This window comes from Sturnira hondurensis, unplaced genomic scaffold, assembly GCF_014824575.4.
Source record: "Sturnira hondurensis isolate 20B ecotype Veracruz unplaced genomic scaffold, ASM1482457v3 Scaffold0013190, whole genome shotgun sequence".
Classification (NCBI taxonomy): domain Eukaryota; kingdom Metazoa; phylum Chordata; class Mammalia; order Chiroptera; family Phyllostomidae; genus Sturnira; species Sturnira hondurensis.
The window spans coordinates 3,598,859-3,620,823 of NW_028085821.1; the positions used below are offsets into that span (position 1 = coordinate 3,598,859).

A 21,965-nucleotide genomic window follows, 5' to 3' on the forward strand; every position below is an offset into this window, starting at 1 on the left:
CACTATTACGCTTTGTGTCCTTCACACCTGGGCCCTGGGCACCCCCTTTCTGCTCGCATTTCCCTTCTCATTGTGTGCTCTCCCCACTACCACCCAACACATATTTTAACCAGATGGAATCACCTGGGCATTTGTTAGAAATGCAATTTCTGGCCCCATCCCAGACCTAATTATTAGACCTGTACTTTATGAAGTGCGCTTTTATGCTTAAGAAGTGCGGATCTAAACTACTTCCCAGAACTTTGATTCCTGGAAGAAACTATATCACAGTGGACTCTGAGTATGTGTGAATATCGTCTGGAAAAGTATGATATGCTTTGCAATATGAGGTATTCTTTGAGTTATTCCCAATAAAATTCTGTCTAAAATAAGAGGTCTGTGAGCAACTGGCTTCTTCTGTCCCTTCATTTCCATTCCTTTGAAATTCATCCTGCTTCTTTCTCCTGATTTTCTGGGAGTTTCCTTCCTAATCCAGAGAAAGCCTCCTCGCCGGGGAGGAGTTTAAGCAGACGCAGTCAAACGCCTTCTGTGTATAATGAAAGATAGTGTTAGGTATGGGATGGGGCATGGAAACTCAAAGACTGTCTGGCTCTCAGGGACCTTTTCATTTAGTTGGAAAGACACAAACAGAAAGTAAAACAATTCCATGTGTTATATCTGGGTAGCCTTTTGTCATTTACCATCATCTTCTCTGAGCCTTTGCAATAATTCTGTGATGTTGGCAGGAAGGGACTACTGGCTTTTTCCCCCCTTTTTTGAAGTCAGATCCAAAGATATTAAGAGATGTATCAATGTCATACGGCTATTAAAGAGCTAGGATATGTATTCATGTTTTCCGGCTCCATGTTCAGATTTTTTTCTTTTAAAGAATATTGTGATACATTGTACCCTTGAATGCCAAATTAATTTAAAATAAAGAAAAAAGAGTATAGGATTGCAAGAGTAATTGTGATGGTTAAGAGGAGAGAAATCATTTGACTGAGAGTCTGTTGAGACACCAGTGAAGAAAGGATTTAGCAAGCCTTTGAATGATGAGCAGAATTTATCTGGAGAGAAAAATGGGCTATACAATGCTGGAGGAACTAGAGGGAGAAGAGCACAAAATCTGTTCAAAGAATAATGATTAGGCCAGTGTTCTTAGGTGATTTGGAATCTGATTGTTCCACTCCAATGGAATGAAACATCTGAACTTCCTAGGTGTGGGAATTATTGTTTAGGGTAGAGGAACCACAGGGGTCCCTTCCTTTGCAGGGAGTCAGGGAGACATGCTGTGGACACCTGCAGCTACAAGTGGGCATTTCTGGGCGGGGCTGTATCTTACAGACTACCATATTTGCTTTTTAAAGGCATCCTACGGCTGTTTGGGATAGTTGAGAGCAGCATCTCTCCCCTTAGGGAAATGTGGGTAGATGGTCTGCACTATTTTTCACAGAAAACTAGTGAACTTCAAAAAGTGGTTGAGATCAAGGTCAGTGAGAAGTGTGAGCAGAAGAGCAGGGAACAAAACCTGGAAGATTATAAAGGAGATTCTTCATTGACGTGGAAGATCTGGATTGCTTTAGACCTGGAAGGAAGTAGTAGTTTACTAGGGGAAAAAGAAAAAACCCCATCTAGGAGGGGTCACTAGGACCCAAACCTCTCGGCTGGGTCTACCTTTGTGATGTGGCCCTGACTCTGTGACGTAACGTAGCCCTGCCTCTGTGACGTGGCCCAACCAGCCTCAGCGCTAGCTCATTCCTTGTTAGGTGAGCCCCCAAATCAATAGCACAGCGGAGGCAGAAGGCAGAGCAGGGCCATGGCCGAAGCGGCCAAGGCCTTGGCTGAGGTGACCGAACCAAGTGGCAAATCCCAAGGTACTGCAGTTAAAACCAAGCAGCCCACTAAAAAAATCCTCAGGGCACCACTGAAGCGGGACTCGCGCTTCACGCTTAAAGTGTCCGAGGTGTTGCTCAGAGCCATCACCTCCATCACCTCGCACAACGGGCTGCCTCTGGCCACTCTCAAGAAGGAGCTGGGACATGCTGGTTACCAAATGCGCAGGAAGTGGTGCCGCCGCTCTGGCGAAATGCCCAAGTCTGATTTTAAGGGCACACTCATGAGGATCAGCGGCAGCAACGGCTCTGGCTATTTCAGGGTCTGGAAGATTCCGAGGCCCAAGAGAAAACCGGGACGCCCGAAGCTGCAGGAGGGCGTTGGGTCCCCGAGGGGGGCCCCTGTGAGGCCGCGGGTCTCACGGAAGCGCCGTGTGCGTCGCGTGGCGGCCAAGAAGGCCAGGCAGGAATGGAGACGGAACGCGAGGGCAGAGGCTGCCTTGAAGAAGTCAAGGCCAAAACCCAAGAACCCGGGACGTTCCAGAGCCAAGGAGGAAAGGAAGACCAAGATGACTGCTGGAGGGAAAGGACAGACCATGAAGAAAGACAAGCCTAGGACACAAGACAACGAGAGGCCAAGGGAAGAGAAGAAGCAGGACCCCGAGAAGCTGGTTAAACGGACCACCCAGAGGTCACCTTCAGTTAGAACTATCTCAAGGGCTGCTCACACAAAGACTTCGACTAAACCTGAAAGCCCTGGGAATGCAGCTGAGAATCCTTAGTGTGGGAGCAACTTCCCCTCCTCCAGGCACAGATGCCTTTCCCCATACGACTTCAATTAGAGCAGCTCTCACACCCATTGAAATGGACAAGCTATTCACAAGACCTTTTAAATCACTTCAGCTTTTGTGTCTGTTTTCTCTTTGTCCACTTGGGGAAGGCGGTGGGGGGAGAGGTTGTTGAGGGGAAGCCCTGTAGCAGGGCGAAAACAGAAAAAGGAGTTGGAATTGTGTTATTGCTACAGGACCCAGGAAAATGCCTTTCAGAAGAAAGCGGAAGAAAAACAGCAATTTCAAGGGATTAGGTAGACGTACTGAATTAATGTCACACACCCCTGCACATCCAAATTCAGTTTGGGGGAGGGGGCGTGTAAGGTGAGAAGTAGGGGCATCCTTGGGGCAAGAGAAGAACAGACTGCCCTTGAGTGGTCCGTCCCACGGACCCACAGTACTCTTCCTAAATTCCTCTCAGGAGAAAGTTCCTTCTCCCGGAACTGATTGTAATGGCTTTCTACTTTTTGCCCTGACTTGATCATTTAAAAAGTGATCTATATGTTAACCCTCAGTTAAATGAGAGTGTGTAAAGAAGCATCTAGCACAGGGTTTGGCCCAGTGCTTCTCCTATTTCTGAACGAGAAATAACCTACACTCATCGTCAGGCTACCCAGATAATCTAGACCATAATCCTAGCTGGGTACTTCTATGAAAGGGATTCCCGAGAACAGCTAATCTTATCACCGGTGTTCCCCATGACTAAGTGCCTGCCCTTCTCTGGGAATAAAGATGGGTCAAACACAATTCCTGCTTTTCATCACTCACATCCTAGTGGCATATTTGCGTATTTAACTTTAGTCAGAGCAAATGGAACACCGTGACCTCCATTCTTTGCTCCCCTTTTATCTCAACTGCCTAGAACAATGATGATCAGAAAACCGTTGGAAGTTAGAGTTGTCATGAACTTTAGATGCTCTCTAGCATCAAATATTCAATGGTTGTTTTAAAAACCAACAGAAATACATCCCTGGATGACGTAGCTCAGTGGATTGAGTGTGAGTTTCGAATCAAAGGGTCGCCAGTTCAATTCCCAGTTAGGGCACATGCCGGGGTTGCATGCCAGGTCCCCAGTGGGGACCACGTGAGAGGCAACCACACATTGATGTTTCTCTCTCTCTTTCTCCCTCCCTTCCTCTCTCTCTAAAAACAAACAAATAATCTTAAAAAAATCAACAGAAATACAAATGGTCTTTAAAAAGATGAGAAAGGTACAAGTTTACTCATGAGAAATGCACATTAAAACAATAAGGTGACTTTTTAATCGATACAAAATATTGAGAACCTACCCCACTGGTGAGGCTGTGGGAAAACCACAGGCGCTCGCACGCCAGGTTAGTGGGAGTGTAGCGCTCTGCCACCCAACAGAAGGAAGCTGGCTTTCCAAACTGCGAGCGCAGACATCCTTTCACCCTGCAAAACCTCACTTAGGAATTCATCTTTTAGGCATTAATGCACCCGTGAAAGGACTCATGTTCAATGTATGTAGGGCCACATTGCAGTAACCAAAAAAATGGAAATAAGCTAAATATCATGAGGAGATCGGTTAAAGTGTGAAGCTTCCTTCCAGCTGTAAAAAGGGGAGATTCTCTATGTATTGTTATGAAAAGCTCCCCAAGATACATATAAGTGAAAAAAAATCAAGACACATATCCAATGAAGGAAAATGTATTTCTTTGTATAAAGAAACTCTGGAAGGATACACCAAAAAACTGGTTGTCTGTCACCAGGGGAAGGTGATCAGAATTGTGGAGAAGACACAGAAACGAGACTCTTTACCATATCTTTTTGGTGTGTGTTTTCCAAATCCTATACATTTGTGGCTTGCTGAAAAATAAGGTAGAAATTTTCACGTAATTGTCAATTACAGCTTTCTCATTTATAAGGTGGTTTGTACTTTTGCCTGCATTGTTTCATTTCACTTTCACCTCAGTCTCTTGGATCCTAAGTGAAAAAGCTGATGTTTAGAATATGTACAATTTTGAAATTGGTTTTTAACTGCAATTCCAGTGCTTTTTCACTATAGCTAACTCTGCTCTAACTCTGCTCACTGCTCTAACTCTACAAGGCATCTTTGTTATGTAGATAAAGGTCAGAAGTTTAGAATTTATTTCCACACTGTTTTAATGATTTAGTGTTTTAATGATTTAGTGGTTTCTTGCAGGGGAGGATGTTCTGAAACACACAGGAGGGGGCTGTTTTCAAACATGTAAACATTTCCATTTGTCAATATTCTCAAAACAATAGAGCTCTCCCATCTTTCTCCTCCTCCAGGGAACTCCAACATGGCCAGGCTGTCTGGTTGGGCTGGTAGTCACTCCAGCCAAAACCTAAGTGCCTAGCAAAGACAGGAAAACGGGTTGTTTAGGAAATTAATATGGGGGCACCATGTCAGGAAAGGACTTGGAAGAGAGAAACTGAAGACTGAGGTGGCAGGGCGGTGTGAGGTTGGGGAGGAGGGTCAGTAAGAGGCCTTGACTGAGCCTGGGAAAAGCACGGGTTAAAGGAAGTCAGGCTTTCCACACCCTATGGGAGCCGCCTGAGAGCACAGGCACCTCCATGAACTATCACAGCTGTGTCTTCCCTCTCCCTTTTATCAGTTTCTGCCCTCCTCCCCGTTTTAGTTGGGGGAAAGACCGGACTTGTCAAATTTTACACCAAGTGGTCAGGGGGCAGTGAGTGTGAACTGCAAGAAAGCAGGAAAACATAAGAAGCACAGAGGCAGGCGACCAAACAGTCTGGCTGGTGCTGGGAACGATGCAGAAGCCAAACAACCCCTAAGCAGTAGGCTTGAAGCTGTGCAAGGCGACTCCCACAGAGGAAGAGCAAAGCCTTTGGGCTGTGCTCAAGGCCTGCAAAGCATTCCCTCTAGCTGTCCCCATGAAGCTCCAGGGCTGGAAGGCCACGTCAGTGGGTCGGAGGCTGGTGGTTTCACATGCCAGCTGTCCATGTTTTCTCCCACACAAATTTTCACCCTCTATTGATAACCTGCCAGATACCTGTGGGAGCCCACCAGGCCGCAGGGGACCAAGGACAGAGTCCTCCACTGTGAGAATGGTGGATGGACTTGGTTTCTGGTCCCTGGAGCCGGCGGGTACCTTGACATTTTCCTAACCTTCTCGTTCCCAGCCTTGAAGGATATAACAAGATTTTGGCATAGGTGTCATGTTCCAAGATGGTTATGAGAACTTCTTGCCCTTTTGATAGCTTAAGGGAGTGCACGAATTTTGAAAAACAACATTGTTTCTAGTTCCTTGCAGTCTTGCTTCAGGCGTTAGCAGTTTGTTTATAAGACAGCTGTTCCTTGAATAAAGTTGCCATTTGCCAGCAGAGCATTTGGTCCTCTCCATTCTTTTCAGTCCCTCACCTCACCTCACGACCACCCTTGCTGCAGCGGGCTGCGGCAGATACCCAACCTCTTCACCCTCAAAAGTGAGTATGTCTGATGGATCCAGTTCCTGCCGAACCCCATCTGTGTGCACCTCCTCCAGCTCCCTGCAAATCATCAATTATTGTGAATTTGCTTAGGACTTCAATTTGCAGTCACTACCACCACCTTGGGCTGCATACTCAGAGATCTAAGTAAGGGTTTATGTGTCAGGAGGGGCAGTGAGGGGGTTCACACATAGCTGCACAACTTCCCCCAGAGCAGTCTCTATTCCCACTCTGTTGCAGCCTTTTTACCAGGATTGAAAAGCTGAGAATGGCGGTGCTCAGGAAAGGACCAAGAGGAAATCAGTGACACAGCCAATACATCCTTTATTCAATGGATAGGGACCATAAAGAGTGTATTACAGATCCATAAAGATACAGACAAAGGTACCCCATAGGGTATCCTGTGGGAAGTTCAAGTCCATCAGAGGTACCATCAGAAGGAAATAAGTTAGACAATTGCTAGAAACCTGGCAGGCACAGAACAGTTGGGCTGGATGGCAGGTGGGCATATTATACCCTGCCTCCCCACAGCTTCCTGGAAAAGAGCACCTTGGCGCAGTGTCAGGAGGCACGGCAGGAAAGTGGTGGCAGGAAAGGCTAGGCTGAGGGACATGCTGAGTGTAGGAACCGTGGTCACAATCTCCCAGGGTTGGAACAGCCAGTGCCTGGCACATAGTTAGCCCTCAAAAAATGGCTTGTAGAATTGGGATTCGCTCTCAGGAGTCACAAGAGGCAGGAAAGGACTGAGTACATCAAAGAAGTGGGAAAGAACCACTTTAGAAGCTACATCAAGGGAAGAGGAGCCTGTAGGGAATAAAGTAAAGAGCCTGAGTATAACAATACCAGTGGCCATGGCCAAGTCTGGACATGAAAGAGAGAGATACAGAATGATGAGATGGCAGAGCTGCTCTAGCCAAGAATTTGAGAAAGGAAGTGGGAAGTATAAAGAATGGACCCTGCCTAGTAGGCTTAAGGCTGACCAACAAGAAACTGGACAAGAGAGAGGAACTGTGATGGAAGGAGGACTGGGAAGAAGGAACACCCTCAGGTGTTTCCCAGACAACAAAAAACCAAACCAAACCAATCAAACTGAAAAAGAGAAACAAGAACTAAGAGTGGAGGAAAAGCTCCTCTTATTGGGAAAATGGAGGTGGTGACAGGGAGGGACAGAGGGAGAGAGCCTGAGGTCTGGGGCTGAAGAAAGCAGTAGCCATGCTTTTCTGCCTTAGGAGAGAGGGGCTGACCACCTCTCCCGGCCTTAGGTTCACTGTAACCTTTTGGCATTGAGGATCTCCACAGGGGTGGTGGGTTCACAACTTTCATTTCGGCCTGTCCTCCTGGGTGTGCCTAAGAGAGGAGTTGGAGGAGGTAACAGTTCCTTCTCGAAGCCTGAATTGGAATCTTCAAAGTAGGAGAATGCATTTTTGACATAGGTGCCGTGGCTTAATGGGTTAATATCTCTACCTAGTAAAGGGTCTGAGTTCAAGTCTCTCGTGAGTCACATCTCACTAAATAAGCCTGGTTCCCTAGTGTCCTAGGGTTTCCCTAATGCTCCTGCTGCCAAACTGTGGTTAGAAATCCCTTGCACAGCACCTTATCATTCTCCAATGCACTGTGAGGTTGGAAAACTTGGGTTCTTAAGGGCTTATAACGGTTGGCTGTACTTCCTACCTCCCAGCTAAAAGCCCACCCAGCCTGCCTCGAGGGCAACTATTAGGCCTGGGAAAGGACCACATAACTAGCAAAGGAGGACTATTTCCTTGGGTGTCAGTTTTTTAGTTCTACTCTGGGTTTCCCTTCTTTGATGTGCCTGCTCCTTTTTGTCCTTTCAGATATCTGGACCCACAAATCCTCAGTCCCCATTTTAGAAGCTCCAGCTCCAATCAATCACAGCAGCTTAGTAGTTGCCCCACTGATTTCTGAAACTGGTGACTGAGCTAGTTCTTTCACTGACTGAAGTGAGGGAAGACCTTGGGACTCAAGAGGAACAGAACCCAAAAGCAACTAGCCTAGAGAGGTTGCAGAAAACCAATCTGATAACAGATATAAACCAATCTTAAACAGATCCCCGATCTCCCCACTTGGAAAGGGTGAGGTACCACTGATTGAAATGAAATTTGAATCTCTAGGCCAGTGGTTCTCAAACATTAGCATACCTGAGAGACCCAGGAAGGCAGGTGATTGCTGGGCTTCACCCTCAGAGTTTCTGATTCAATTCGTCTGGGGTAGAGCCTGAGAATGTGCATTTCTAAAACAGGCTCTCAGGTGATGTTGATTGTGCTGGTCCGAAGACCACACATTTTGAGAGCCTGGGCCTACTAGAGTACTGCATGGAAAAGAAATTTTGCCAGATCAGGATCTCAAAGGGGTCTAAGGAAATAGATTTCACTTTTCTGTTATCATCCAGCCCCACTCACCCCCAGGCAAACAGAGATGGAAAGAACCCATCTTCTGGTACCTGTGGTTCTGAGTCAGGGCTCACCTTGCCCTTGACAGAAATAGGAAACAATGACTTGATTGCAGGAGTGCTGGAAAGGGAAGGATTTTGTCCCAAATTACCACCCCTTCTGCTCCCTAAATGCATAACAACATCATTTTAACAGGGGAAACACTTTTTCTTTCACTTTGACTACCAGAACTAACACTTAAAATGTAGATAGATCTGGGTAAAGCTAACACTTTGGGTCACATTTTTCCGTCTAAGAAATTCTTTACAGAGATACTTTGATGGGATGAAAAGGAGAAGATACTTGGGCACTGAACAGAGCAGAGGCTCCACAAGGGAACAGGTTCCTTATACGGGATCTCTCTATTTTCCAGTTTGCCCAGAGAGAACACAGACATTTTTTATTTAAAGCAGGTAGGACAGACACGTGGCAGAGAGAGTTGGGAGGAAGATGAGAGTTTGAGGCTGATTCCCCGTGGGAAAATCATTCAAATCTATTCACCCCTGATGGCTGTTGCTTATTTTATGTTTTATCCAAGGGAAGTGGAGTTGGACCGAGGTAGAGAAGACAGTGGTGCACCAGAAATGCCCTACAGGGTGCCCCTTCTGCAGACGGCCCTGCTGCCTTCAGTTGTGCGCTATGACGGCACCTACACTTTAGGGGCTTCACTTTCTGTCCTTACAATTACCAAAACAAATCAAAGGCTGGAGGCTAACATCTGATTATTAAGAGGTTATGCATCTGATTATGCAAGTATGGAGAGTCATCTCCTGCCAAACTTTCGAAGAAAGTTTGTGAGGAGCTGGATTTGTCAGCCCAACTTTAAAAAAAAAAAAATAAACTAGACAGTAAGCAATACCCTCTGGTCATTAAAGTCCAGACCCTATCTTCTTTGTACCATACTGCCTCTGGTATTGTATTCATTAAACCACTTGGTGACCCTTGCCTTGTAATTCTTGACACAAATACCTAATGACCATACTGGGTCAGGGTAACTCCCCTTCTTTGACCCCAGCCTGCTAAATGTGTATGAAAAACTGAGCGAATTGCTAATGTTTTGGGGTTTTTTCCAAAAATGAGTTCCTGATTTTTATCAGATTCTCAAAAGGGTCTCTGATTCAAAACAAGTTCTGAACCAGTGCTTAACAGAGCTGACCTGCATGAATGAATGATGGCACAGTCCAGTTTTACCACTGGAATGCCATACTTTCCTATGCCTTGGGGCATCTCTAACCCTAACATGCTCCTGTCTCTGAGGGCCTGGGACAAAGCTGCCTGGCAAAGGGCTGGCCATTTCGCTCTATTCCTAGGAACATGAGCAAGAGAAGTTTTCCCAAAGAAGGAAGGCTGCTTGGGATGCAGAAGGACAGCAGGGACTGGGGTGATCAAGTCATAGCCACTCTATGAAGCCCATTCAGCAAAGTGACCCTATTTTTAGCTCCATTTGGGGGTCCTGAACTCTGAGGACCTATGATTCACCCTTTTTTTCCTAAGCAAATTCCTATTAGACTAGATTGTTTCAGTTCACTTCCTTCTTACCTCTCTGGCTAATTCCACCAACTGTAGTTGAAAAATTAGTGTGTTGAGGAAAAACCAGAATCTAGGCGTTTAGGAGAAAATATCTACTTTCATCCTCTTTGCTCCTCTCCCTCCCTAACCCCAAACTGCTCTTACATACAAGATAATTTCTAAATTATAGGATCGGTACTAACACATCATCATCAATAAAGAGGAACGATGACCAACTCACCAACTAACAGATGCTAGAACACTGATGAAAGTCCTGGAGTTAAGACTCTTAGTGTGTACACTTTCCCAGAATCGTGAGGAAAACCAAGTGGAAAGCTAATTACCTCCTATCAGCTGAAAAGCTAAACCATAGCCATTTCCTCTAAAGTTCTGTTTCTGGGAAGATGAGATCCTCAAGAATAACTCTGCCACCTTGATGAGGCAATCAAGATCAAACAAGAGTAATGACAACAACCTGTAAGCACTGTGATTCCTGCCCTAATTTCCCGGCACTTAAAACAAGACCAAAAACAAACAAAACCCACTAAGTACAGAGCTCTATATGCATCTTGCTTGAAATCAACAAGAACAGCTCACCTCACAGAGGACATTTCTTGCTCTCTCTACCCAGGCAAAAACAATCTGTGGGCCAAAGATTCAGACCTAAACATATATATATATATATATATATATATTCAGTTGTCTTGATCTCAGTGACATTCAAGAAGGCTTTATACCTCAACTCCCACAACATAAGCCATCATTTAACCCTTCCCACTAGGGCTCCCTTAAGCGCTCTGCTTACTTCCTATCTAGAAACAAAATAAAAACCCCATACAATCCCCACTACCCTCATCACCAGAACAGAACACAGCCGCTAGAAAATGTAGCCGTTACAGTTTGCACTTTGCATGCTCTCTTCAAAAACCCTGCACACAGATACACACAGACACATAAAGACACAATCAAGAGAAGAGGGGACTGTCCAAGGGGATGAAGTTTTTTTCTTCTGTGTGAGTCTGGATTACTTGGGGGTATGTACGGTCCATCTCTTAGCATGGTAGGATAATCTCTCAGCTGGATATATGCATTTGCAGGACAAGGGGAGCAGAAATAAGGGGTGAAAAGTTATTGTTTCTATTTTTCAGCAGGTGAGGTGAGAGGTGTGGATGTACATATATTCGGATGACTGAGGTAAGGGTGATAGACCAGGAGTGAAATCTGCCCCTCAGCTTTCATTTGGATAAAATATAGGGGTTCTTTCCTTTTTGCTTATTACTCTAACCCAGTGTTCACCAGAGTGTTTTACAGAGTCACCAGTTCTGTGGGATGTAAGACAGAAAGAAAATGAGGTCAAATACAGTTAGGAAACACTGCATTAAGAGGCTTAACAATCTGCTCTACTGCATAAATTTTCAGAGCCTTTAATATGCTAACATGGTCCTTCTTTCTCTCTCTCTCCATATATATACACATATATAGACATATATATAAAGAGAATACAACAGTCACAATATACAATGATGATACTCGAAATATTTAACAACTGGTATGGCACAGGCTCCAACCAATCAGAATGGACCTCAGCCATAAACCACTACCTCTCAAGGGTACCACTACCCTTGAGAATGACTCAGGCTGAAATTCAGCCCATGTCTTAAGCACTGTTTCCCAAAAGTTTTGCCCAAAGAACTATTTTATGTGGTATCTCACAGAACTGGTGAGAAATGCTCCCACCAATGCTGGAACCTCATCTTTAGGGATAAGGCCAAGGCTCATGATCGTGGCCACTGGGGACAGGAGAAGGGCAGCTCTGGCAGAAACCCCTGGTAGCACCAGCTGATAGATGTGAGCACAGCTATAGCAGAAACAGATTTCAAAAGACAGATGTCCCTCTGTCCCAGCTGCTCCGGGGACTTTGTCCCTGGTGGGTCAGCAGGTGCCTGTCCAGGTGGTGCTTCCGGCCAAAGCTCTTCTCACAGCGAGGGCACTGGAAGGGCTTCTCCCCGGTGTGGGTCAGCCAGTGTCTTACCAAGTGGTGCCGTCGGCCAAAGCTCTTCCCACACTCAGTGCACACGTGGCACTTTGGCACCGGTGGGGCACGCTGCCGTTTCCTAGCCCCAGGGCTCTCTCCAACCTCTTGACCTTTGCAGGATTTGCCTTCTGCATGTACTCTCTGGTGGCTGGCCAGATGGGAGTTGCATCGAAAATTCTTGCCACACTCAGAGCATCTGCTGGGCTTGTCATGTAAGTGGGTTTTCTGGTGCCGGATCAGGTGATGTCTTCGTCCAAAGCTCTTCTCACACTTGAGGCAGCTGTAGGGCCTCTCCCCAGTGTGAGTCTGCTGGTGCCTGGCAAGGTGGGAACCCCACACAAACTGTTTCCCACACTGGGGACATGTGTGCGGTCTTAACAGGGAGTCCATCTCTGTGCTACACAGAAGACTTGAGAAGCTATCTTCCTGAAGAAAAGGTGGGCCTAGGAGCATTCCTCTGGAGTTTCTGGGCATGGAATCCCAGCTCTCATCCTGTTCCGGGTTCCAGAGAACAGTATCTTCAGACACACTAGATAACATTCTGGGAGGTTCTGCTTCTAGTTCAGGGGTATCTCCCTCATGCTCACTTCCATCTCCTGTGGAGAAGGGGAAATACCGACCCCAAGAGGGGCGTCACCAGAGAGTACCTCAGGACCTGAGTCATAGGTGAGGTTGGATGAGGCTGTTAGGGCCTAAACCTCACCCAACGAGGGCTGAGATAACAGATTTTAATGTCGCGCAAGACAGTGCAAGAGGTGTAGAAGCTAAAAGCCTAGGCTTAGGAGACAGACTACCTCATTTTAAATCTCAGCTGTCCTACTTAATTTCTTCTTCTGTAAAATGGAAATAGTTATAAGATAGACAGCATAGTACCTGCACTTGGTAAATAAGCATTTAGAAAATGGTCTATGCTATTGTGATTATTTATTACTATTATTTATTGACCACTTTACTTTACTATTAATTACCATATTCTTGCCTAAGTATAAATGGAGAGCGTTAAGGAACGTGCTGCCACCGTTATGGGCTGGCCGGCCTCTGGCCCACAATACTAGAGACACCGTGGAAGGCGTTTCTGCAATAGGCGGGAAGTTGAACACCACCACCACCAACAGTAACAACAACAACAGCTAATGTTTACTGCATGCTTATCATGTGTCTGCTACTATTCTCCCATGTTGAGATATTTAAATCTTGCAATAATTTACAGATGGGGAACCCAAACAGAAGTTAATTACTACTTTTCCATGGTCCCAAAGGTATGGTCCTGAATTCAAATCCACAGTTTGGCTCCAGAGCCTCCCCTCCATACCATTCTGCTACACTGTTTTGTTTTGAAGAAAAAGATCTCTAAACCTTTCAACTCTGTGACTCTCTGAGGCAGAGGAAGGACTAGAGGGACCCAGAAAGATGATGTTCCAGGAGGAGTGAAGGCTGTGGCTGAAAGTCCACTCTGGGATCTTACCTGTATACGTGACTCTCAGGATGTCCCTCTCCTCTAAGTCCTGTGGGTCAGGGACCCATTGTTCTTCCCCTCCTTCTAGTTGAGAAAGCATGTCCAGCTTTGGAATTGGAAATCCTGTCCATGGGAAAAGTAAATAGAGATGTCAATTAGTACAACAGTAATTTTATATTTTTGAGAAGAAAAAAAAGCTGTTTCCTACATTATTCCTTAGAACTCAGGATAAAAAAAGGCCAGATACAGGCCCCTCCCTCCTTTTCTCCTCCCATTTCTTAAGTCCTTCTTTTTTCTAGGAAATCACTCCCTCTTCCACAATGTGTATGTTCTCTTCCATTTATATTTCAAATACTTTTAGCTCAACTGACCTTTTGGGTCGTAACCCCATTTAATTAGCTCCAGTGCAGCTGGTCCCCCTGCCCCTGCCCCTGCCCCCAGCACTCCCTTCTTTCTGAGTTTCTGAGTTTCCAATAACTCAGTTCCATCTCTTAGATGTCCTTCTCTCTGCTTTGTAAGAAACTGCCAATTCCCAAAGAGCCTAAAATTCTTTTCTTCCTAATTTAGCATTATTTTGTTATGGTCTTTAAAAATAATACCTCACTTCCATTCTCTTTGTATTAGACCTACTGTTCTTTCTCTTGTGAAAGACAGATTCCCCGACCCGGAAAGAATGCTAGACAGACACTATCCAACAGCCCAGAGCATACGGCTCCACCCTCCCACAGTACAATCTCTTAGAGGCTGGTGAAGGTTATTCTTACTTAGAGAGACCACTATCCCACAGTTCTCCTGCATGACATATTCTCCATAAAAGTCTGTCTGAGAAGGGTCCAGGCTCCGCCACTCCTCCTGAGAGAAGCACAGTGACACATCCTTGATGGTTACCAAACCCTGAAACAAAATATACCATCATCTCTCATCAGCTATTCCTTAAGGAAAATGTGATCCAAATATAAAGGCTGGAGAGGTGAAAGAGAGAGGATGAGAGACGATCTAGAAAAAGAATTGCCCGGACGTTCCTGGGCAGGGCACACAGTTTTGGTGAAGGGAAAATGAGGAGAGGGGTAAAGGTAATGGTCAGTGAGTGAGTGAGGACAGTGCCTCTAGAGAAGTTTCTCAAGTGGGACCAGAAGTCAGACACTAGAAACTCATAGTTCCTTCTGTTCAATGACAGGTGTCTGCCCAGGGTCTTCTCCATTATTATTTCCACTGAAGAAATGGTGTTCTGCCCCCTCCTTCCCCCACCTGACCATTCCTTTTCTGTCAGCACAAAACACATAGAGAAAACATTCTCCCCCACCCCTTATCTTCTGCAGCAGCACAGTATGGTGTTTAGGAGTCCAGATTCTAGAGCCAAATGATTCCAAGCTCTGCTACTTATTAGCATTATGGCCTTACACAAGGACCTTAATCTCTTCCTGTCCTTTTCCATAAATGTCCTACCATCCACCCAACCCTGTCTATTTACGCTCTTCCTTGAAGCTTCCTTCAAGTTCCTAATCTTTAGAGATTTATTTTTTAAGAATATTAATGAATTATTCTTAAAATCCCCCTGTGGATAGCACAGCCATCTATTTAAAAAAACAAACCTAACTTCTAGGAATCCCCCTCTTCTTGTTAGGCCTCCATTCATTTTTTAAGGGTATTATGAAGGCCTTGGAAAGGTGCAGAATCTGTTCAGTGATAAGATGAACACACTATTAGGGACCATGTGAAATAATAAATCAGTGGGACGACACTAAGGCTACAGAAAGGCAGTGGTGATGAGACCCTGGGCGAGGTGAAAGAAAGCACACAGCCCACCTGTGATCCGGCTGCAAGAAGTGCAGCTGCCATCTCCCAATCTCCGGTGCTCCCCTCCTGGGGAATGGCGGGGGCCCAGGGGGCCGACTGAGCTGGTGAGGGGAGGAAGGAACCATTAGAGGGCTACCATCCATCCTTTCCCAGTAACACCCTGGACCACTTAATGGTCACAGTTTTCCCTGTATCTATGCCCATTGGTAAAACTCAAATGCAGAAACATAGTAGAAGAGACCTTCACTCAAAATGTTCTGTAATGAGCAGTTTTTAGTAGAGCTTTTCTGTCATCCATTTCTACTAGACTAGCTGTGGTTCGAATTTATATTATGTGAATGTAATTATCTTCATGTAAAGAGCATTTTACTGGGTGTGTTCTCCACCAGTAGTCAGTTCAGACTTCTTTAGTCTTTCATATTAAATACCACAAAGATGCACCTGCAGCATAGGGAGGGCGTGATTATGCAAGAAGCCGGAGAAGCCCAGCTACATGGTTTGCAGAATCTGGGAGCTCCTTATATTCCTATGACCAGGGTCAAGGAAGAATGGACTAGTTCTGGTATTGATTATGCTGTTCAGTCCATAGCAGTTTGGAGATTTTAGATTCTACTTTTCGAACAGAGATTAGGAGGCTACTCTCTGCACCGTGCTTCCCATACACATACCCTCCAGACCCTCACCTTTTTCCTGAAGGGACTGTGGCTCTTCTTCAAGGTCACAGCACAGGTGTTCCAGTGGCCCTGGTGCTGTTCTCCATGGCCCCTCTTCTTGGCTTCCCCTTTCCACGTGGGGCTCTGCTCCATCCAGCTGGACATTCATCGACTCCCATCCCGTCCCCAGGGCTGCTGTCTGTTCTGAAAGCATTTTTGCTGCGAACCCAACTTGTGACCTGGAACAAATTCATATTAGCTATTCCTATTAGAGTGGAAAGGGTTGATACTCCTAAGGGAGTCAGGAAGAACAGGCGAGGGATAAGAAACTGGGATGAAATTGGATAACAGGAGCTTGATGGATGATGAACTTAAAAAGCTCGATGCATCCCAATCGACTGAGCCTGAGCCAAGCTTCTTGAAGGAACTAAGAAATGAGCAGGTGCTACAAAGCAAAGTCACTAATGGTTATTTTGGTAACCTCATGGTAGAAACAGAATATCTCCGAAGGCTGGAAGAACTTCATTTAAAAAAAAGGAACAATCCTGGAGATTCAAAAGCTACCCACTCATTCCAACCACTGAAAATACAGTAAAGGAGGCAACCTGGAAAAATGTAGGAAGAAGTGCACAGACTATACCCAACAAAAATGGATATAGTCACATAGATTTTCTGCCACAACTTCCATCCGCACTGACTGATTTGGGATGGAGTGATTACTACAGGTAGATGTGCCAGCCAACAGGGTGGGTGTGTCAAGAGCACTTCTGTTTCTTCCTCAGAAGGGTAGGAAATCTGGCTATTGGGGAAAAGTTAAAAACGATGGACAGTTTCATCTTGTCTAAGGGAGAAGACTAATGAGTGATACTACCAATGAATAAAAAGAAAAATGTTTTCTATCTTTGTACAGATCTTTTCTTTTGACTGCAAGAGGTTTAGGCTAGATGAAAAAAATTCTTAACAATAATCTGGCAGTGCACAGATTACCAGGCAGTGCACATAAACCCAGGACTGGGTTTACGAGCTCTTTATTCCTCTGGACATCTTAAAAGCAGCATAGGTCCCACTTGTGTTGTGATAGGAGCCTTGCTGCCTTATGGCAGACAAACAGTCTATGAGATGGCGCAGAGTCCCGTTCTCCTTGGCAGAACCTTGGTAACTGTTCTGGCTCACTTGCATTCACCCAACAACAGCTGCAGGAACCCAGAAGCCCAGGATGGGTAATAACGGATACAAAGTTGCTCATTTCTCTTGGACAAAGAGGTGAATGGGAACCCTAAGCCCAATGCACAGGAAGGGAACAAATTCCATTTTCATCTCAGAAGTCCAAAGATGCCCCAGGGCCCCACAGGAGCATCCTGGACAGAGTCCCAGTTTAGGAGGTTTCCTTTTCAGAGACTTCTCATGAGAAAGTAAAGTTCCTGACAAAGCAAGAAAGGGAAACTTCCACTTTGGTTCTGTCTTCCGAATTCCGGCCTCATATTCGCTTCACTTTTAAAATAAAAGGCACCAAATCTCCCTCTTCATCAGAAGTCTTCCTTGTTCTCTAACTTCCTTCACAAATCCTCCTCAGGACTCTCCCTGTAGCTAAATATCTGGACACCTGTCTCAAACCCATTTCTCCACCTCCCCAGCAGCAGAGTCCCTGGATGGGAGGCCTGTCTCTGCACAGCCCACTGGGCCAGCTGTCAGCCTCTCCAGACAACTAACACAAAACCTGTAGAAGTGCTGGCAAAGAAATCTCAGCACAGGAGGGAGGGGGTGGTAGCTATCCTCAGACTGCATCTCCTAAGACGTGTTTGCTCTCTCAGAGCCAGCACCTGGGCAGTTAAGGTGTCAGCCCTAACCTGGTTGCTTTCCTGGTCGCAGGATGATCCCAGGCCTACTGGAGTCGGGTTCTAGGGCTTTCACATCCTCCTCTTCCTTACACATCGGGGGGGGTTGGGGAGCAAGCACCTGCAGAAGTTAGTTTTTGTGGCCAGTGCCGCTGGACAGAGAAAGGGCCATGGTATTCAAAGGAGTCGCCCAAGGGCACAGGGGCTGTGGCGCTCGGTCAGAGAAGCCTGGCCCCTGCCCCGGGTGGGGCGTGGGCCGGATGGGCGCCTGCCGCGGAGTCGGGTTGCTTCTTCCCTCGTTGTCACAGCGCCCTGGAGAGGGTCAGATTTCAGAGTATTCGAGACAGGCAGGGCTGGAGCGGGGGAAGTGAGGTCAGAAAACAGGTTTCCCGTGAACTGGGGCAAGAGCAAGTGAAGAGAAAGGGGCCATGGGGTAACCTGTGCGCGAGTGACAGCGGCGGAAACCCCACAGGGCTGGCAGCGACGACAGGGACGAGGCAGACGGAGTGACGCGGCGGGCAAAAATGTCAGTGGGGCCGACCCCAGGGAAAGGCTTCGACCCCGAGGCCGCCTCGGTTTTCCTCCGAGCCCTCACCAGCGACCGGGCCCCCACCCGCCGCCCCAGGAAGCGGGGCGTCCCTCCCTCCAGCCGCGACTCCCTCCGGCCCGTCCCCACTCACCCCGGTCGGCTTGGCCTACGGCCCGGTGCCTCCCTCCTGGGTGCCGCCTGCCCCTCCCCTCCGTCCTTCGCCTCGGCGCAGCCGGCGGCCGCGGAGCCAGCTACTGGAGGAGACGGCGGCCCGGCCGGCGCGGGCGGGGCGGGCACAGGAAATCCCCGCCCGCTTCCGGGGCTCGGCGGCGCGGCGGCGGCGGCGGCGGTGCGGGCAGTGGGAGGGGGGCCCGGGACCCGGCCGCTCCGGGACGCGACCCTGGGTCCGCCTCAGGCCCAGGAGCCACGGTCCCCGCCTGCTGTGCCTCTGGCTCGCGCCCGCTCCGTGACTGGCCATTTTCCGCCCCAGCCATTTGGTCTCCCACGGGGTTCTTCGCACACGGGTTCATCAACTACCTTGACATTTCATAACCTCGTTATATGGCAGACAATCGCTGTGAGAGCGATTTCGCGAGACACAAGTCTGGAATTCCTCACGGAGCTTACCTTGCAGGTTTCAAGATAACAAGGATAGAGGGCTTGAGAGGGCACTGAGAAGGAGTTACTAACTCCGAATGCGGGTGGTCGGCGGCTTGGGGGAGTGGGGGGCCTTCACCGAGACCACAGGCCTTGCAGCTGCATTGTCCAATTTGCAGGAGCCACTAGCCAGCCACATGTGACTGGTGAACTCTCCGTGTGTGGACTTACCTAACAAAACGTAAAATAGCTAATAAGCAGTATTTTGGATGTATTGGGTTAAAACTTACTAAAATTAATTTTATGTACTTCTTTTAACTTTTTAATATGGCTATTAGAATGTTTAAATTTTATATATGTGGCTTGCATTGCACTTCTGTTGGACAGAGCTACCTAGAAACACTGAGATGAATTTAACTGGAAAAGAGGAGAATAAGCGCATTAACATTAGAATCTATAATCTACAAATTGCATTCATTATTTCATCATAACAATTCTATAAAATCTTATAGACTTAAAAATATATATGACTCACTTAAGGTCATAGGTGACAATCATTTCTTTAATATATAGTTATTTTTTTCCTGTGTGCCAAGCACTGCAACTAAACCCCAAAGGAAGTGTCTGTGGATTGAAGTCTGTGGAAACAGACATCAAGAAATATTTACAATAAAATGTAATGGATGCTAAAATGGAGGAATACTTTGCACTAGGAGCAAAGAAGTGAACACATATAGGAGGGAAGTCAGAGAAGATCTCACAGAACCCTTGAGGCAGAAGAGTGGGGAGGGCTCCATTGTGAGAAAGAGCAAAGTGTGCTACACACCAGTTGGGAAAGGGTATAGGTGTTGCGGAGCAGACCATAGCATATGTGGGGGAGTGGTAGAACCAGGGTTTGTGCCTCAGGTCCTGGAACTAAGTTCAAGTCTTCTTTTTATCTATGTTACCCCAGTGGTAGATACAAGATGTGTTCATTGGGATAGGCTAACAATACCATATCTCAGTGGATTAACACAGAAAGGCTTATGTTTCATACAGGTCACAGTGTGCAGTGGGTTGGTTGGGGCCACTGGGTGGGGTGTCTGCTTCTTGCAATCATGGAAGGAACAGTCTGTTTCTGTCTTATGGCTTCGCCATCCCCTGGTGCCTTAGAATCATACAATCTATAGGTCTCAGATAAGGAAGGAGAGATGCGGTTGACTGTCAGAGATGTTAGGAGCCAGCCTCAGAAATGGTATGCATCCGTTTCACCCTATTCCCTTAGCCAGAATTCAGGTGTACGGTCACATGGCCCCTACCTAACTTCAGGGATGGCTGGAAAGTAAAGTATGGGTGCCTGTTAGAAAAGGAAATGGGGTCTGAGCATTGCCTCTGCCACACAATATTAAATCGAACATAATGAAATGTCTAAACCTGACTACTTGAGAGGGATACCTGGGGAGAGCTGGTAGATATGACAAGCAGCATAGACCATCCTCTCCTCTTTTGGGAAATAAGCCAGTGTGAGATTTGATCCAAAGCAAGCAAAACTGAGACAAAATAAACTTTGGTCTAATGGCACCATAGTATATCATTAATATTTAATAAACATCTATTGTATGCTAAGACCCTGTCTTAAAAATCACTGGGGAAAAAATGTAAACTACTTTTATATTATGCTTTTAATGTGTCATCTCTTTAGCTGTCTGTCAACAAACTGTGAGGTGTAGATATTATCTCAGCATGGGTTCAGGGGCATTAAGTGAGCCAAAAGGCAAAATTGGAAATTAAGCCCTGGCTTTAGATATATAATCTGGTGTACCAGTCACCAGAGTTGTACCTTATCCTTCACAGTAGCATATGGACAAGTCCAAACTCCTATGTAACATTATAAGGCAAAGCAATTCAATATATTGTGAGTAGTAGGCAGATGATTCCATTTTTTAAAAAGACTTTCTTGTGGAATCGTGTCAAGATCAGCTTTGAAGACAAAACATAGGAAGAGCATCTTGGATAGAATCAGAAGGTAGAAATGGACGCACTGTGTGGCATGCCGTCGGATGAAGAACAGAGTTGTGAGGGTGTCTAGAGGAAACAAGAAATGGTGACATTGTTAGATTAGAATAGTGGGCCAAGGATTTTTATTTGCCATGTTAAGCCATAGGGAGTCACTATATTTAGTGATGTAGGTGATATACCTAGTGGGTCTAATCATATCATCCTTGGTCCAGGGCTGCCCTGTTAATAGAGTTCAGAACATCAGAATGGGGTGAACTGGGCCGGTTTCTAGCATGTGTGGAATACAGAGTTTCTTGTGATACAGCAATGTTCTGCCTGGGGCTCAGGAAGAGCTTTCAGACATTTAATATTCCAAATTCTCTATAGGACTTCAAGAAGAGAGAGAGAAAGAGAAGGAAAGGAAAAAAAGAAAGAGAGGAGAGGGAGGGAGAGAAGAAGGAAGGAAAAAAGCAACCCTTAAGAGATTCAGTCTCTTGCCTGTCAGCTTTTATATATTTATATAACATTTATTTCTTATATATTTTATATAAATTATATATACATATATATTTATAAATATATATGTAAATATGTTGGGAACCACCCTGCCTGGTTTCAGAAGCTGTAAGCTGTAAGGCTAAGACTGAGTAAAAAGACCTTGGGACAATAAGCCACTAAGGAGACAAAACTCTGGCAGGAGCATTGCCTCTGCCCACTTTGCTTCACCCTGCCTGCCCCCAGTGCATAACCGGTTATGGGTAAGATACCTCAATCATGGGTAAGATACCTCAAGGGAGGAACAACCTAAGACAGGCATGATCACAAAGGGGCCCCCAGCAAAGGACTTGGAGGGCTATAGAAAAAGGGGGTGATGGACCCTCGCCCCCTCACCTTTGACATAGCCTAAGTCCTCATTCTGTCTGCCAGAAGTCTCCTAATCTCTTGGCTGCCTTACTTCCCCTGCCTGACTTAACCCTGAAAAAATGATGGGGGTGGGTTCCCTGGGTTGATCAGGCCTAAGAAAGAATGCATAAAATCCTATGAAACCTACTTT

At 46.2% G+C, this 21,965-nt stretch overlaps 2 protein-coding genes across 3 annotated transcripts; one reads left to right on the forward strand and one right to left on the reverse strand.

The window, feature by feature from the left end:
• Positions 1-1,795: 1,795 nt before the first annotated feature.
• On the forward strand, positions 1,796-2,630 carry H1-7 (H1.7 linker histone). The gene has a single exon (XM_037061150.1). The coding sequence runs from the start codon at positions 1,796-1,798 to the stop codon at positions 2,591-2,593; it is 798 nt and encodes a 265-aa protein (XP_036917045.1). The 3' UTR covers positions 2,594-2,630.
• A 3,746-nt stretch (positions 2,631-6,376) lies between these two features.
• ZNF641 (zinc finger protein 641) lies at positions 6,377-18,564 on the reverse strand. 2 transcript variants are annotated; one of them, XM_037061149.1, is made up of 6 exons: positions 18,489-18,564; positions 16,004-16,212; positions 15,330-15,421; positions 14,288-14,417; positions 13,533-13,646; positions 6,377-12,663 (listed from the first exon to the last, which is right to left on the reverse strand). In XM_037061149.1, the coding sequence occupies exons 2-6, from the start codon at positions 16,185-16,187 to the stop codon at positions 11,909-11,911; spliced, it is 1,275 nt and encodes a 424-aa protein (XP_036917044.1). In that variant the 5' UTR covers positions 16,188-16,212; positions 18,489-18,564; the 3' UTR covers positions 6,377-11,908. The 2 variants fall into 2 exon arrangements, with proteins under 2 accessions (XP_036917044.1, XP_036917043.1); XM_037061148.1 differs by lacking the exon at positions 18,489-18,564 and adding an exon at positions 17,821-17,912.
• Positions 18,565-21,965: the final 3,401 nt, after the last annotated feature.

Bases quoted from the DNA above. Each gene is read 5' to 3' on its own strand.
- ZNF641 (XM_037061149.1), bottom strand. From the start codon at position 16,187: ATGCTTTCAGAACAGACAGCAGCCCTGGGGACGGGATGGGAGTCGATG. The intron at 14,418-15,329 runs GTGGGCTGTGTG...ATTTTGTTTCAG, and splicing joins TTCTTGCAGCCGGATCACAG to GGTTTGGTAACCATCAAGGA. The intron at 12,664-13,532 runs GTAAGATCCCAG...CCTTCTCCACAG, and splicing joins CCTGAGAGTCACGTATACAG to GAGATGGAAGTGAGCATGAG.
- H1-7 (XM_037061150.1), top strand. From the start codon at position 1,796: ATGGCCGAAGCGGCCAAGGCCTTGGCTGAGGTGACCGAACCAAGTGGC.